General features: G+C 37.7%; 1 protein-coding gene across 3 annotated transcripts in view; it reads left to right on the top strand.

The window, feature by feature from the left end:
• ANKS1B (ankyrin repeat and sterile alpha motif domain containing 1B) overlaps window positions 1-18715 on the top strand; it is a 407322-nt gene that overhangs the window by 237889 nt on the left and 150718 nt on the right. For all 3 annotated transcript variants that reach the window (XM_059471865.1, XM_059471867.1, XM_059471866.1), the window contains 2 exons: window positions 7250-7348; window positions 17032-17184. In XM_059471865.1, coding sequence (XP_059327848.1) covers window positions 7250-7348; window positions 17032-17184 — 252 coding nt within the window. The remainder of the gene's footprint in view (window positions 1-7249; window positions 7349-17031; window positions 17185-18715) is intronic.

Here is an 18715-nt window from a genome sequence, read left to right as displayed (position 1 = left end):
CGGGTGCGCTCAATCCTGCTGTCCATGGTGCTGAAAAAGATCTTAAACAGCGCCATCCCCGCACCAATCCCTGAGGACGCTGCTTGTCCCTGCTCTCCACTTGGACACCGAGCCATTGACTGCAACTCTGAATGCAGCCATCCAGCCAATTCTTTACCCACTGAGAGGCCCTCTGAGAGGCACATCTGTCAAGTCTGTACCTCCTCAGCTTAGAGACACTGTCCCTACTGTTGTATGGGACAGTGTCAAATGCTTTGCACAATCCAAGTGGAGAACATCAATTGTCCCTCCCTTATCCACCAGTGCTGTAACCCCATTGCAGAAGGCCACCAAATTTGTTTGCTCTTAGTGAAGGCATGTTGGCTGGCAGCAATTAGCACCAAATTTTATTACAAAAGTTAATTTGTTATTTGATTATCACCTCCTTATTTATTGCAATACCACAGTGCTAGCTGGTTAAAACTCCATGTTACATGCAGAGTAGGTTTTCAACATTTTTTGTAGGTCTGAAAATATTATCTTTGCCCCTTTCAGCACTCCACAGCCTTACACACTTACTGGAGAAAGGAATATTTTTCTGAGACTTTAGAAATCTGTTAATTAGCTCACAGTAATATTGATTTTTTAAAGTGGGTCCTTTGAGAAATTTAGCATCCAAGCTAAGCAGCATTTATAGCAAGTAATCTGAATAATGGTACAATAAAGACTCTCTGGAATTTTCATTACTCAAATGAAGTGAAATTATCTTCACAATATACATTCAAGACATTAAGATGTAATTTAGGTAAGTATTAATAATTATATTATTGAATTGTTATGACTAAATAGGTAGACAGAGTTGGGTCCACAGCATTAGTAATTAAGTGGGCCAAGTGTGACATCAGAGGTAATTTTTTCAATTGCCATCTTATCTGTGCAGCTAATTTGCGTGTGACAATTGTGTTGCTTGTAATGAATCAGTGCTACAAGGAGGAGGGATGAAAATAGCAGAAATTCTTCCTAAAAGGATCCTTGTCCCAGCTATCCATGTTGGTTAATTACCACTACACTTTAATTAACTATTCCTGTTGTGTGAAAGGTCTGTGACTGTATGATCATTTGAATGTCAATATTTGAAAAGCTTTGGATGGCACTGGTTGCTTCAGGTTCATTTCTAGAAAAGCTGAATGTGAACCAGAGAGAAATCTTTAAAGCTTTAGTCATATGGGCCTCAGGTCTGTAGGGTCTGTCTCCTTTTTAAACTGACCTTGCTTAAATCACCACTTTTTATGCAGGTTGCAAATTTGTACACAAGTGCTATCACCCCACCCTTATCTTTGAGTGAAATGGCCTCTTTTTAGTGAACATTTCACTAGTAGCTTGTTTTTACTTCCTGTATAAATGGCACTGACATGGAAAACTTTCTGTTTTCTCTGATTTTGTTCATTTTTTAATTACTAAGAAAGTCATAAATGTCAATACTGGAAATGGAGCAAGGTGAGGATTGAGAATGAGTGTCAGTAGTTTTGCAGCAAATTAATTTTGGAAGAATGTTATCAAATGATTATTTTGTAACTTGCTTGGACCTTTCTTCTGAACATATTTTACAATCAATATCTTTCTCCCAAGACAAAATTCCATGCTTCTGCAGGGGATTTTTCTAACAAAATCTTTTCAGGTTTTTAGATTGAATAATGTCTGCAGTATCTTAAGAAGTCTGAAATCTTTCTGACCTGAAAGTACAAGTTGGGCATTTAACTCCGTAGTCATTCTTACAGATCTTGTTTTCATGTTAACAGTGGAAATACTAGTGAGAGGCAACCTTTCACTTATAATGAAGCTTGCTAAATTCTGGTCATTTGCCAGTTCTTGTTTGGAAATTAAATATGTGACACATTGCCAGAAATTTTTGCAGTAACAAGAAGCAATGCTCATTACTGAAAGCTACATTTCTCTAGTCCTTTCTTGCAAGTCTCTAAGAAATAAATTCTTTTATCTTGTGGGGAAATTGTGTTATCTTGAAAAAGACCTTTTGGCTTATAATTTATCTTATGAAAAAGTTATTCACTGTGTTTTTGATTGCATTGTGAGATGTCTTTAATTTTTTCCCAGATGACAGTTTAGATGTCCAATATTTCAAGAGGATGCAGTTTGGAAGGATATTGGGGTTAGATGGGTGAGAAACAAAACAATTCCAAAATTCCAACTGAGGAGGCTTGTTTGAGTGAGCTATTGAGGATGTGCTTTATATTTTTCCCTCACCAGTTAAGCATCTGGAATCGCAGAAAATAAGAAAGAATAGAGCTTTTTGGTGCTGTTGATCTGAGTTTGAGTCTGCTCTCTCTGACTCCAGTCTCCAAGCATGTGTAATGGAAGAACATGCCCATCTGCTCCTGCCCTGCTCCCCCCTCTCTTCTCTGAGTGACAGGAATAATGGCGGTCTCAGACACTCCAGTTAAGTGTACAACCCAGCAGATTTTCTTTTCTGTGCCAGGCCATATTTCCAGCAGCTCTGTAAGCTGAAGTATGAGGCCTGTTGCCCAGCTCCACTGAAATGTCCCAGCTGTGCTCCTGCAGAGCCAGGTCTCAGTCCATCAGGCTGAGGCTCAGTGCAGTACACTTTGGCAGAGACATTGGCAAGGCACTTCAACCTCCACCAGACCTTGTCTGCCATACACTTACACCATGGTCCTACCCACTGCTGTGTGCTGGATGCCACCTGCACCAGCTCCTCAGAGGCTCTTCTGACATCATTATTTTGGTGATGCAGCAGATTACTACACGGATGACTGGGAGGGGACAAAGGAGAGTGGAAAGTGCTCCCTGCAAATTGGGAGTGATGCAAGCACCTTTGCTGCCCCATCAGCCCTCTGCTTACTTCAGAAGTCATCCTTCCTTTGTCCACACCAATCCTGTTGTTTGTTGAACCAGTTTCCAGTACATCAGAAACATAAAACGTTAACAGAAGTTTACCTTGTTGTTACCTTGTAGCACTTGATATCTCCAGCCGACCTGGGTTTCAATAATGGCTGCACAGCAAATGACTTTGGCTCAATCTGTTGAGCAGCAGCACTTGCACAGCTTTAGGTACCTGAATTACTACTTTTCCTCCTCTGCTGACATAGATGAACACCAAAAGAATCCATTAAGCTGGCACTGCCAGCCTAAAGCTAGAAGTCCCCCAAATCTTCTATTTCTTTTTTCTTTTTCCTTTGCAGGGGAGAAAGAAAACTTTAAATTCAGAGTCTATTTTTCTTTCTTTTTTCAGTCATTTTGTTCCCCACAGCTCATATCTTCCAACTTCAGTGGTTGAATTTCCAGAGAGGTCTAGTGATACATCTGCCAACTCTTTTAAAGCTTCTGTACCATTTTACTTAGGTGACAGAACCAGACATTAGAATTTTTCATTATAGTTCCCAGCACAAAAAATATGTGAAGGAAGATTAAAAACATAGGTACAAAAGGAAGAATGTGAAACATACAGTCATGCCTGCAATTCTAATATGTTGTTCAATATTTTATTATCTTATGGGACAAATCTTCAGCATTCTTTTTTTTCTGCAAAAGGAAGAATGCATATGGGTGCTTAGGTCTAATCCAGAATTTCTGGGAATGACTGTATTTAGGTGGAGAATGCAAGAGGTGATTTTGTATTGAACAACCCATATAAATGCCAGTGACATCTTTATTTCATAATGTATCATTATGCATTTTGTTCTGAACTCATTTATAGGAACTATCTCAGAATTTGGCAAAATTTCTGGGTTTTTAAAATTATGTTGTTTTTCATATGCCTCCAGTCTCCCACATGCAGTTTTTCCTTCGCTCTTGAGCCCAACTGTTCTGTGAAACTACTGCCTTCTTGCTCAGGAGATGAGCTTCCTATGTGTGCTTACAGGGAAAAAGATGATGATCCTGGGAGTTGTGCAGCACCACAGATCTGGGGGGTGGAGAGTTTCAGATGCACTCGTTCCTAACTGGAACTTCAGAAGCAGGATCTTTCCAGTTCATTAGACTATTGTGCATTAATAAGACAGGAATTTCAACACTGTAAGCTGAAGTGTATGAGATCTGAATCTGTCCTTGTATAAGCAATTTTTGTTGTGAATTCTATGTTTTCCTTCCAACTAAGTTTTCCTATAGACTTAAGAAACTGCAGTATCACAAAGTCTCTTATGTTTTCATTACAGAAATCATAAAGCTCAATAGAGATTGCTCACCCATATTTCCTGTTATAAGAATCCGTTTTTGCACATAAGCATATAAAAGTTAAATCTTTGGACTCAAATTATCTAGGTGTCTACTAGGATAATTTCTTTTTGGTGAATATTTCAACTAATGTAGCTCAACTATTTTTTAAGAATGAAATAATGTGACAAGACATTCTTGCATTCATATTAATTTTAATTACATTTACCAAGTCATGTCTAAAGTTAATTGAGGTTACATTTGGTCCAGCTTATAATAGATGGAAGCTAAGAGCAGGGAAAGAATTTCTCCCCTTGTAGCAGAAGGAATTTAGGTTTTCTTCACTCTTGATGTAGGAACCTGTGGAAAGAGACTGGAAGAGCACAAGAGGAATAATCAGGTAAAAAACAAAAATCAGGGAATAGGATTAAGGGGGTAACTTGAGCAGGTACTTGGAAGATAGGACTATGAGGGATAGGCTGTTTCTTTCTCTTCACAGGTATTTCTGCAAATCAGACAGCAGCTTTCTACTGCCATGAGTTTATTCCTCTATACTAAGCAGTAGTGGATTATACTGAGTATCTAAATTTCCCTGGTTTGCTATTGTGGAAAGATGAAAAGTTGTTTTAGCTCCATGGCAGAAGACAATAAAATCAGTTTTACGGGAGGGATGAGTGCCTGCTACTGTTGATACTTAACGTCGACACAGGAAAGCTCTAAAACCTGAGCACATTGAAAGATTCAAAGACAAGGCTGTTGCCTTATTGAGGCAACATGAGTTCCAGGCTTTCCTGAGTTTTAAATATTTGCTTTTGTAACCTTGACATACTTTAAAAAAATACATTCAGTAATACATAAGGAAAAAACAGTAGCAAAGAATTAATAAAATAATGCTTTCTCTGCGATGCAGCAACTACATGCAAATATTTTTTCCGTGCCTGTTAGTTTAATTGAGTTTTAAACATTGTAATATTTGAAGCTGTGTGCCAAGGTTACTGGCACCAGTAAACAGTGATGAGTACACCGTGATTGTGTGTAAACATCATGCAGTAATGAAGGTGAAATCTAAAAAACTGTTAAATGAAGTGAAAGCAGTAGCTGCAAACAAAATAGATGCATTTATTAAAATGAATGGAAATGTATAGCCTTTGCTTTGGACTGGATCCTCAGTTGGCTCACTTCCCTTAAATCCATTTATGCTAGCTATTTCCAGCTGCTGGAGAATCCAGCCCAAAATGGATGGCTTTTTTCAAGGTTTTTTTCTATAGGTTTACAGCCTCCTTTTGATTACTTAAAAGAGAAAGGCAGAAAGAGGAAATTATATTTTTTATGTGTTTACCAGGGAGAAGAAGGGGGTATTACCCCCATCTAATCACTATCAGTGGTTGCACAGCCCATGCTGCAGGCACTCTTATATCAGGTGCTCTACTGGAGCTGGCATCATTGCACAGCTTCTCCTGGTAGAGCAGGTTTCTGCCTGCACTGTTCTGAATGCTGCACACAGATTGTCTCAGGGTATGATTTGCAGTTTTGTAGTCTTAAACCATACCACTTACTGTAAAGTATAGTTTAGAATATAATAGCTTTGCAAAGTTTCCTCGATTGCCTGAAAAAGACATCACCTAGATTTCACAGGGTACTCTGTGGAGTAGCACTTGACAATCCTCAGGGGTACACCTGTAAATTAATCAGTCCATCTGAAAAGAGTGAAAAATTAGCAGCTGAACAGAGTGAAGTCTTCCATATTCCAGGGTGATTTTTGAAAGAAGTCCATGCTGCTTTGGGACAGGAGATTTTATTTTCAGAAAGAAGTCACATCCTTCATTAAGTCCTGACTCAGCAAAGCATTTAAGCGTGTTCTGTTATGTGCCTATTTGCTTTTCATTTTTCCACTTCTTAAGAGCTGTGCTAAGTCAGAAGCAGCAAGCCAAATGGAAAGCTAGAGGTGAAGTTTTCATGGATTTGCTCTCATAACGCCTATTTAGTGATCAAATTAAATGAGTACAAGTAAGAATTCTTGCTTCTAGTCAATTAGTGTTATGAGGCTCCAACAAGGGTAAGAGATCAGGACAGGTCATCAGTTTTTTCAGGTTTTATTTTCAGCTGTAACAGTTAGAAATTTTTTTAAAACAAAATGTATTTTTTAAAAGCTGAGATTTTTCTCTGAAATGGTAAGTTCAAAAAAGAATACAAGATTGCCAGCTATTCCAACTTGAACCTTGTCTTCAATTCCCCTTTTGAGCCACTCTTGTGTCTCCAATGATTCCTTCAATAGTCACTGACAGCTCTTTAGATCATCGACTTTCAAATCCTGGACTTATTAGGTGGTATCAGACTCCTTGAAATTAGGAATTGTATTGTCCTGTTTGTGTAGCTCCTACTGCTAGCAACTCCTATGAAGAGATGCTTGAATTGTGGAGTTTTATTTCATTGTCTTTTCTGGGCAATTATTTTGTGTATTATTTGAACAGATGGTCTTTTTCAGCTATTTGAATGTTTGGAACTATTTGACCTGCCCACAAGCCGGAAGATAAAAGCAGTGACGAGTTAGGATTGAACTGGTACAGTTAAATGGGGGATGGGGACTGCATAATTTGTTGACACCAGTCCCTTTCTTCATCATTTTACTATCAATTAACTAAATAATTTTATCCCTATCCACTCTCCTCATCTTATTCTGTGTGGATTTTTTTTCAATCTGGAGGGAAATAAACATTATAAATAGATAGGTGAGTTAGGAGGTGAATTGAAAAAATGGAGAGTTTCTGAACAATTCTGTAGCCATGTCCTTGGTTCCAAATGAAAGAGCAATCACATCTGGTATTTGGCTTGAGTGAGAGCTACAATTTCTCCACCAGCAGTGCTGTCAGCAGTGTAGCAATAGTCCATTGGTTCAAGCACCTGGCACCATATTTTATTATCGTGAAAATGAATGCAATAATCAGTAATTTTTTATTCTTGTCACATGCTGTAAGTTAAGCAAAGTGTTCTCTTTTAAATGTGACAGAAGGGTCTGTTTCAGGTTATTGAGGGCATCTGTTAAGTTTTCAATTTTTATTCCACTTTTTTTCCCCATTTTTAGGGAAGCAATGTGATGGAGGACCAGGATCTCCTGGAAATAGGAATCCTTAACTCTGGGCACAGACAGAGAATACTCCAAGCAATCCAGCTTCTCCCAAAGGTACAGTTTCTGTTATTATGCAACTGAGGGAACTAACCCCTGCAGTATTCACATTATTTAAAATACTTTTTTGAATGGAGATAGATGTAACTCTACTGGTTTTGTAGACACATTATTTGTGTATGCAAATATGGCGTAAAACAATGTCTATGTATTGAACTCCCTTTGCATAGATGTAGTTGACAAAGCAAAGGGAACTAAAATCTGTAATTTGACGTGACGGCTGTTGAGAATGAATTTGAATTCTTTTTGACCTTTCAGCCTATTTATAGACTGCCATTACATATGTGTAAATAAGGCTGTCCATGAATCCCAGAATGCCTTTCTTAACATAGGAGTTACCCTGGAAATACTTTGTCCCTTATATATGTACTCATAAAAGCATTGGAGGAGAAAGATTGTTTTCCTAATACCTGCCTTTTGTGTGACATACAGAGACTTCCTGCAGGCTGCATATTTAATTTTCTGCTATGTATATGAATTTTGCTTCTCTGCTATGTATATGAATTTTGCTTCTCAGCTGCAGACAGAAAAGCTTGCAGCCATTTTCCCAATCATTTTTAGTGCTAGCCAATTTAAAATCTAGATTTTAAAATCAGTGATAGAATATTCTGCATACCAGAATGTATCACTGGAGGCTTCTACTACCATTCCAAACTAGAGATAGTGGACCTAACATGAAAAATTGCTACTTTGATTTGGAAAATTTTAAAAGGAGAATGAATGATGAATAGCAGACACCAGTAGAGCTCAGAAGGCTGTCACATGTGATGCTGATACTTCGTGCAAAATACTAAGGCAGGAATAAAATCAAGTGTAAGGTGCACTGAGTGTTCTGGTAGCAGCATGTCAGAAGTAATCGAGGTAAATAGAGATTATTCCACTTGAAGTTTCATAATGCTGAAGAATGACAAGAGTTATTAAAGGATTTTTCAGTTTAGATCATCAAGCAGAAATGGTTGTAAAAAGGCTTTTTGGTGCATCAAGTCTTCCTGGATGGATAACTTGTAAGAAAGAGCACAAAGGTTTCTTTTGTATGGGAAAATCAAAAGTTGTGAAGCAATTTCTGCGTCTGGACGTGTTAGTCAATCCATATATACTGCAATGTGAGTCTGCACATGGAAATACCAAAGATATTAAAAAGAACCATTTTCCACGTACCATATTAGACAAATGAGATAAATGGTACAAGAAGTAGGGTATTAAAAGTAGCATTTGATGAATTAAAAAAGATATTAAAGATTTATCTACGAATTTATGAATTTTTCAAGAATACTATCATTCAAACAAAAATTTTGTAATCTTTAGCTGAGCTTGTAGCTGATGATACCTTTATACTGTTTCTCATGCTTCTTAGAGAGATCAGCTTTCATGTGGTTTTTTTAACATTCTTCAAAGTTATTGTTAATATATCATCATGTTAATGCTGTCTGCACTCAGTGGCTGGTGTTCATGAAAGCATTGCTAATATGGTCTGCTTTTGGAGAGTTTACTAATGCTGAGAGCAGATTCTGTTATAGAGCTACAACCTCAGTCCTTTTAACATCTGCTTGATGTGAGACCGGATCGAGATCTGGAGGTACTCTTGAAACCAGTTGAGAGCAGGATGGTTACGCAGTTACTTGGAAGAATTCTGTACCAAAGATAGTTAAGTAACACAGGATGGCTTGAGGCATGTGCTGAATAATGGTGAGAGAGTTTTTAGCTTCTTCCCCATTGAGCTAAAAAGGCAGTCCCTAAGGACCACATTTTTAACTTGTCTTTGATGCAAGGATGTTACACCAAATCAAATGCAGTTGCAAGCTGAAGCTATGCGTCATGTTTCTCCATGTACATGACTCAGCAATGTAAGGGAGCTTACACAAACACATAATTTCCTATATAAACTGAGTTATTTTGAAGGCAGGTTTTAGAGCCCAAAAATTAGGATCATGGGAAGTTTTATCTAATGTAACACACTCTTGTTGTATTCACAACAGCTTGCTAAATACATAAAACACTTTCACATCCTGCAACAAACCATTAAACATTGCTGTATTTCTATTTGTGTTGATAAGTTCAGCTCTGTCATCCTGCATTCAAAATAGTGCATGCCATCTAAATATATTAAGACCTCAAACCGTAATTGGAGTGTCACTAATTTGAATCTCATTAGATAAAAATTCTGTTAGTTTGTTTGTTTTGAACATGTACCTCTTTTCTGTTCCTCATTTAATTTAAATCTCGATGACTCCATGTGTTTTAACTTAATGACATTGCTGATGATGTTATTTTTAGTTTTACTAATAATGTTTCCTATCTTGAGATACTTTTAGCTCATATTTTGAGGTGGAAGTTAAGTGCTTTAAAAAACACCTATCAAACAACACTTTCTTAAAGCCCCAGGCAGCACTGAGTTAAAAGTTAAAAGGGTAAAAATCAAGCAACAAATCTATCATCAAGGTTTTAAAATACCTTTTTTAAAAGCTCTTTTTGTTGTTCTGATACATATTCATCTCTGCAGCCTGGAAATGCAGCAAGTATTTAGTAGCTGAAATTTTTTACTCATAACTGCTTCCTTCCTAAAGAGTGATGAATTTCTAGATATCAAACACCAGTATCCTTATTAGGAACCATTCTCTGGAGCTTGAAGCGGTTTTGAATAGAAAAAAAAAAACCCTCACATTTTGGCCAAATATAGAATAATTAAGCATTGTGGCCTCTTATGCAGGTATAAAAGGGTATGTTTACCTGGATTTCTCAAAACGTTTTCCCATTATATTCTGTATTTGAGAAGAACATTTCATAAGACGAAAAATAGTATGTTCACCAGTAGGTAGGTAAGGTTGAAACTTTTGAGACAGAATGCTTCTTTCCGAAATGCTCTTTATTTTTGTTGGATTAGAGCTTGCAGCTCTAATACTTGTCTTGTACCAATGTAATTTAAATTTCTCAAGTTTCACCTCAATATTAACTAGAGCACTTTATGGCTTATTTTAATAATATAAAGTTAAGACAGTCTGGTAGAAATATCATTTACAAAATTAATTCTTGAAATAGAAGTATTTTATACATTACATCAGTCTTAAAGCAAATTTCATAGCAGAGTTTATTGCATTTAAGACTTTTGTATGAAAAAATTAAATCAATAAATTTTTGGAGGAGGATTTTATATGCTTTATTGAAAGGAAATTCAGATATGTTGAGATGTGGAGATAACATATAAAAGGATACTGAAGCAGCAAATACCTTGAGAAAAAAGTTAATACTGAGAAAAGAATTGTGAGCAGTGTATGCTTAATTGACTAAGAAAGTAATAACAGTCACGGCATAAAATTTTAGTCAGACTTAGGTTACACAAAAAATCTAAGGAGCATTGGCCAGCTATTTCAGCATCCCAAACCTATGTGTGAGTGACTTCTCAGTGGGTTCTTCAAAAAGTTGGGGTTTTTTTTTAATTATTATTATCATAGGTTATCTCAAAATTTATCTAAGAAAGAGGATTGGTTCTGTGTGGGATGCTCAGTGTATGGCTCCTTCTCCCAGCATATAATGGGAACACATGCTCCCATTTGACAGATGGAAGAAAGATGTTAGCTGAGAGCAGCTTTCTCCTGGCTTCAGAGCTATTCTTAAAGCAGCTTGTTCCTTCCTGCACAGAGAGGTCTCAGCACAAAGCAGGTTTGGGAATAGCAGTGCTGTGCAGGCAGCCAGCCTCTTTTCTTGGGTGCTTTGCAGAACGAGACAAGTAGGATTTGAGCAGGCTATGAGCACATCCTGTCTGCAAGTGGTGTTATAAAGCTCTGCTTCCAAAAGTGCTGGACTTATTACTCATATGTAACACTCTTGTGCAAGCACAGTGAGTCTGGCATTTGGGAAAGCAGAATGACTGTGCATGTGCTCATTAACTATGCTGTGTTTGTAAGAGAGAAAGATCACATCATGTGATCTTTGCTGCTGCCATATTGCTATTGGCTTAGACACTGCAGAGTTCAGCAAGATGCTTTCAGTCCTGGTGTTTAATTACCTCCCATTTAGCACTTCCATTCCTAAGACAGGTTCCAAACTAGGAGGTGCTGCAAAACGTTGATGACCCTTTCTGACTGTGACTTCTTGTTTCTGGTCTGCTGGAAGTGAAGATGAAAAATGGCATTCAAAGGGCATGCTTTTTACTCTGCTGTTTTCCCTGCTTCTTATGCCTCTGGAAGTTACTTTTCTGGTTTGAGGGGAGGCCACTCACATGCTCACTGCACCACTTGCAAAATCTTTAACCACGTGGACAGAAAAAAGCAATTAGAATCCAATATAACACATGAATTTTTCAAGTCTGAAATACAAATGTGTAGTCTATGTTATTTAAGTAACGCAGCACAATAGAAATGAATCAGTAGAAGCAATTAGATACATGCAAGATGTAGTTCCAGGAGTTTACTTCAGACCAGTTTTAGACTAGCCCCACAGACCTCTCAAGGCATGAGCTTCAAAACTCACTGATGAAATAAATATCATAAACATTTTCCTTTTTATCTGAGCCTACCAGAGAGCTGCTCTAGACATGGCATGCTGACATTTATCTGTATCATGTAGATAACAGTAGCATGCAGCTCATCCTGCCACTGTTGCCATACAGGATGTTTTACTTACTTTCCTGCTTCTTTTATACTTTCTTATTTTTGATTGGCTCCACAACATCTACTGGCTGCTCTGAGAATAGTCAGCAGGCAAGGAGATACGCTGCATTACAGGAAGTGCTATCCCCTTTTTTTGGTAACCAGATTAGGATGATAACCCGAAGGAGCTGACTTAAACTTTTTCATGAGATCAAAAGTCATAGCTTCCACTTAGTCTACAAATTTCATCTTTAGATCTTCTTAAGATTTCATTTTATGCAATGGATATGTCCAAACTGTTGCATACATTATCACCGAATGACAACTGTTATTGTTGTCATTGTCCCACATATTGTATCTGATGAAGAACTGGGAGGTTTCTTCATTCTTCTGGATTGGAACAGTTTATATTTCTCCAGAAACAAGAAAAAAACAAACACAAAAGCCCCCAGGTGTGCATCTATTTTCCTTTAAATTTGGAAGACAGATTCCAACTGAAAAAACCATAGAATGGATAGCTTCTGCAATTCTGACAATCTTAGGTAGGAAACACTGAACTCAGTTAGGGGTATTCTGGACCTTGCATTGAGGCAAGATCCTGAATCAAGCACTGCTGTGAAGTGAATGTGCCTGTACTGTCTTTTTCTAGCAAGCTCCACAAGAATACAGAAGGCTTTTGATTAGTGGAAAGAAAAGTCTAACATTAATAGAACACAAGCTTGAATAGTTAACTTTTAAAATATGTGACAGACTAGATGGAATAGAAACCCAAAAAGTTTATATACAGCTCTTCCTCACCTGCTGTCTCTCTGCAGGCAGACCCTGTTTCACTCAGTGCCTTTCTACCAGCAGCACATGCAAAGTCCTCTCAGGTCCTTCATCATTTGTGCCCACCCCCTGTGAAAGCTGCTCCTCTGCCCCTGACTGCAGGCTCAATTTCTGCCCAGGCACTGCAGGTGCCAGATCCTTGTGGTGCCCCTGTTCCAGCCAGGCTCTCTGGGCTTCAGAAGTGTCACTCTTCTGAGCCTTTTTTTTCAGTGCTCCAGAGGAGGAATGATCTCCTCTTCCAACAATATGACTCCAACTGACCACATTTATGAAGTATATAATACATAACAGACAGCTGACAAAGACAGGAAACAAGAAAGAACTGCTATATCCCCCATTACAACCACCTAAAATTTCTTAGCTAGGTAGCTGATAGTTTCATGTAAGTTCCCAAAAATGCTCCTTAAAGCTCTTGAATGGGCCAGCAGTGTAAAAGAAAGCATTATATGCTTGCTAAAAAGATCTTTCTTCCAAACGAACACAAGCATATATTCACAGTAATCATAGCCACCATTTAAAATGCAGTGAAAGTCAAGTAATCTCATCCTCCTTGTACAACACATAAAAAGCTTGTGGATAGTGATTCTAAGCTCCACTGGATAGTGATACTGCCTTTGGAGAACATAGTATTCATTCTCTATCTGTCTGTGAAGATCGGAGAAAACTGATAACAGTCCATGCTACTGAATTTACCTTGATTTTTCTAGTGCATATGTGATTACTTTGAAGCTCTATTTGTGTTTGTTTGGCCACCTTTCAGAGACCAAAAACTCAAGTGCCTTTTATCCTAATGTAAAATGCTCTATCAACACAGCAGTGATATACTTTTTTAAAAAGTCTGTTGTGCAGACAGTCTCTTGTAAGGGGTTTCTCAAACCATTAGGATACTACTTGACATTGCTATTTTATTATGAGAAACAGCTCTTTCTGGCTTTTGCTTTCTATTAATTTCAAAGGAAGTGATACTGATGATATATCATTAGGACCTAAGAGAGAAATCTCATATGGTTTGCATCTTCTTCCATACTTTTTTAAATCATATTTTCTTAAACATTTTTTTCTCTAAATCCTTTGCGCTTCAATTCCTAGCCTTTTCCACAGTCAGCACATGAAAATCTTCTGCAGTGAGTGAAAAAGCTGACATTGGTATTGCTCTCTAAACAGCTGAATGAACTGGTAGTAGTGTCTGTGGAAGAACAATAGTGCCCCTATTTATGAGCAGTCAATATTTGAAACACTGTCATGACTTGCATCTCGGAGATTTTACATTGATCTGAGTCAAACAGTGTGCAACTTACTTGGATGCTTGACACCACTGGTGCTTGTGTTGTAGCTGGTGCAAAAGGATTGAAATATCCATGGAAATACACTCAGTAGGTAGGAGGGAATTTTTCTTTCAAGAAACATCAATCAACAAGGAAGCCTACAGAGTTTAAATTATCTGTGAGAGGAGTCCAAGATAATAGTGCAGCATAGAAGTAAAGATACAGTCTAAGAGTCATGACCTGTTAATGAAGATTGGGGTAAGATGCAACTAAACTGAATCGCTGACAAAGGGCAGCACTTCCAGACAGATATTGCAAAGTGGTTTTATTTAAAAACTCAATAACATTTTATATGAAAAGCAGATACTATAAATGATACTGTCACATCTAGATAACCAGTATGTCTGTCAGCAAGTATTTGGAAGGAAAACATTCAGGTAACTATGAATGACAGTTAATAAAGTTGGTATTATGAAAAAACAGAAAGAGACAAGAGGACAGATACTGAAATTTTAATAATTTTCATTTTAGAAAGCCTTTGAAAGTTTTAGATAAAAGAGCAGTACTTTGTTCATGACAAAACAAAATAATGCTTTTGTGCTGAAAACAATAGTAAATATTCTAGTTCTGAGATTAATTTTTTGTGATAGTAGCAACTGCCCTGCCAGGGCAGGTGGGCTGGGAGCTCAGAGGTGAGTAGGGCAGGGAAGTGGCAGTGACTGTGAGCAGCCACATCCCAGGGCAAATCAACAGGACACTCACAGGGATGAGGACAGGACAAGGTCACCTTGGAGGGTCAGTCAGTGCTTGAGGAGGAACAAATGTGGCTGGCCACAGATGTACCTAGAGCATAGCTCAGGCGAGTGTCAGGACATGGACCTGAGTTCAGATGCAGCTCCTGCAAAAGGTGGGGTCTGGGTAAAGCCCTGGCCAAACTTGTCACTGCTCTTCCTCACACAAATCTGATCCAAGGCTAAGCAGCTGCACTACCTGCAGCATGGCCTTGAATACTAGCAGACAAAAATCTGGGAGAGGGAAAATTCCTGCAGAATCAGCTGCTGCCCTACAACAGATCAGTGTATTTTCATGTAGGCTATTGAGTGACCCAATAACAGTTTTGTCTATTGGCACCAAGTCCAAACACTGAAATTGTCACATCCATTTCAGTTGTTCTCAGCCTCTTGTTTATTGCATCATTCACCTGTGTTTACTTGCCTGCAGCCCATTGCAACTCTGTTGTAGTAGAGGGATATCAATTTTAACAATTATTTTGATGGAGGTCTCCAGTGGGAATTGAGAATTTAGAAACTTGCCATGTTGTGTTTACTTTTCATAGAGGCTGATGAATTTGCTAAAGTATGGACCAGACTGCATGGGTTTTCTCAAATCAGGAAGCAAAAAAAAAAAAAAAAATTAAAACCAGAATCTATTAAAAGTAAAGATCAAATAATAAGAAACACAAAAAATAATTTGCATAACATGCTCTATCTGAATAGGTTGAAAATTGTTCTAATGGTGCATCAATTTTCTTTGTTAGAGAAAGGAAACAAAAATACCTTATATTTTCTGAGACTCATGTGTTCCCTGTGGGTCTGTTCCCTGTCTTCATGACCTCTCTATACTAGATTTTTATTCTTCCATTTATCAGGTTCTTGCCTTACAAGTGTCTGTTTAAGCATACCCTTTTTTAAATCAGTATGCCAGAGAGGAGTGATGCAGGCACACTGCAACGTGAATATGAGAGTTTAAGCCTCAAAGCATTATGTTTCTGTCACACTTCCATTGTTTCTCATAAAGTAGGAATGTATATTAGTAGGCAAAAATGGGAGACTGGCTTTTACTATTTGCAGTCACCCCTGCACAGTCAGGAGAACCTATGCAAAACCCATGATTTCTAACCCTCTAAAGCTTCTTAACAATTTACTGGTTCAGTGTGTTTTCAAGTTAGCAATAGTTACATTTCCATAGAAAGACAATATGTGCAGAATACTGTTGAAAATTGAGGCTATTTCATAACTTTTTCTACTTCATTCTACTTTTATTTTTGCCACTATTGTAGGTTACTTTAAAATTCATTATAGCAGTGTGGCAGAACAAACTGCACAGGTAGAGGCTTTATAAGTTTTATCTTTAATAGCTTTAATGACTATCTTGAAAGTCTTCACTTGTGTCACTGAGAGGCATTTGTGAAAGAGAAATTGCCGCTTTTACTTCCTGGCAGCTTAACAAAATTCAGAAAAATTAGATGCCAGAGGTATTCTTAGTTTTTTATGAAAACAAGATTTATAACATTAGGTGGCTGTGTTTCTATATAGATGCAAATGGTGCACTTCTGTGTATGGTATTCTGTCAATTTCATTCCAATAATATCTGATTCACTTGTCCAATCTCAGGCAACTTAACAGACAGTGAGAAATATAAAACATGGTAAATTCCCATGCCATGAAAAATGCGAGCAGGTAGAGGAAAGAGACTTTTTTTTAAACCTTCCCTGGGGATGGAAAAAAAATAGTGCAGGTTCAGCTGTTATAAAATAACATATAGCCTGGTAGGAAAGATAAATTAGGAATAATACAACCAAGACCATATATTTCATTTGCAGTATGACACAAAAAGAACCATTTCTCAGTCTAATTTCTTCCCCTTCTATGAAATCTGAGGTGAAAATCTGACATTTTTGGGCAGTAAGGATATTAATGTCTTTTTTACCCTTTTGCCTTCCCCCAGCTATGGATTCTTTGATGCCTAGAAAGAATTGAACTACAGCTACAGTCTTGGTATACTCTGGTGTAAAAGACAAGATTCCATAAGAAAAAGATGTATCGAAAAAGAAGTTCTATTACTGCTTAAACACAAAATAGTTTCATATTATACAAACCATTAAAAGACTGTTGATCAGAGAAGAAGATAAGTGACCCAAAGAAAACAGCATGTGTAACTCCTGTTTGGAAAGGTTTTTAATGGGTATCACCAGTAATTGTTGCTCATCCTTGTTTTTCAGATGAAGCAGATTGGTCACGATGGTTACAACCCCTCCTCTGTAGCTGAATGGCTGGATTCCATTGAACTGGGTGACTATACCAAATCCTTTCTAATTAATGGCTATACATCGATGGACCTTGTGAAAAAAATATGGGAGATTGAATTAATTAATGTAAGTTGATTAATTTATAGCAGTAGTTCCTCCCAAATACATTACATAGTACTTGTCCTTGTACATCAAGGAGAACACAGAAAAGCAATTTGCACCACAAGTATAATCATCAAATGCTCTTAATGACTACACCTTTCATGCCTGTACCTGAGTTGGCTGTACCCTTTGCTTCCATTTAGTTTGCCATTGTCTTTAGCATGGTATTCAATCAGCATGATTGTGTTTGCCTTCAGGAGGCAGAATGACATTTAAAAATATGTTTTGGGAGTTTGTGGCTACAAAGCACACAGCTCCAGCTGAATTGGACATAAAATAAGGAAACCTTATTGTTAGCAAGTTATTCTGAAAAACCACTGTTTTTTATTTAGTCATCAATTTTGTTTGAAACTTCATTTACATGACTCAGTTTAATTAGAGCCCACATATGAGCAACCATAAACTTTAATGTGGACTGCTCTGCAGGGTAATTTGGAATGAGAGGAAGTTTGTGCTGTTATAGTGAAGTTTCTAATGTTACAGTGAAGACATTGACAGTACAGCTCTGCCAGAAGAATTTTCATGTGAGTTATGTGTCTGAAAGTGAGTTGTTTTTTCCTATAAAAGATTGAGCATTGTAGCTTTGCTGTGACTTCTGAAATCAACTGTAATGTCAGTTTATATTAACTTTTAGGGCAACCTCTACATGGAGAGAAGCCTGATATCACGTGTTATTGATTCTTCACAGACAAAAGGCTCTGCTCTTCCTTCAGGTGTAGGAGATGCTGCATCTCTGCCTCTGATTAGTGCCGGAGTCCCAGAGCAGTCCAAGGGCTACCAGTAACCACAGTCAATCAAGCATAAGATAAAGCAGCTGCTGTAGTTGTATGCTAGCAAACAGCTCCCACTGTGTCCCAGGCTGGAGAAATAAAGAACATAACTATGGTGCAAAGCCCTGCTGCAGCACAGTAACTTCTGCACAAGGCACAGGCGGCTGTAGCCTGAGACCAGCATCTAAACAAAAGAAAGAAAAGCATAAAAGGAGTTAATTCATGTTAGCTGGAAGACAAAACCATGGAACGTTAGAATTTCTTTTCTTGCTGTCACAGTTGATGTTAACTGGCAGAAAAAATGTAGTGTAAGGGCCAAACTCTGCCTTGTGTGTTTTTTCTCATTTAATGTATCTTGTAGGTACCTAATTGAAGTCAGGATATGACTGATGCATTACAGATGTCTGCTGCTAAGCTAGTTATAACTGGGATTCTTTTTTCTCTAAATTGCTGGAATTTTAATAAGAATTTGGGACCCTTTGCCTCAGAAGCTAATATAGGTCATCAATCAGCACTGAGGTGAAAAAAGTAGAAGATGTAGAAGATTCTGCTCTTACTGTTTTCTGTAATTTTGCATCCCGTTTTGCCACAATCAATTTGCAAACAAATTACCCTTTAGCTCCCCCAAGTGGATCATTAAAACGTCATTAAAGGTTTGTGGTTTGATTCCAAACATACTTAAACTGATGAAAAGGGGAGTACCTGCACTGAAGTTAACAGGAATA

Source organism: Ammospiza nelsoni, chromosome 5, assembly GCF_027579445.1.
Source record: "Ammospiza nelsoni isolate bAmmNel1 chromosome 5, bAmmNel1.pri, whole genome shotgun sequence".
Classification (NCBI taxonomy): domain Eukaryota; kingdom Metazoa; phylum Chordata; class Aves; order Passeriformes; family Passerellidae; genus Ammospiza; species Ammospiza nelsoni.
Note: the sequence above shows the minus strand (reverse complement) of the source record. Positions and strands in the feature narration are given on the sequence as shown.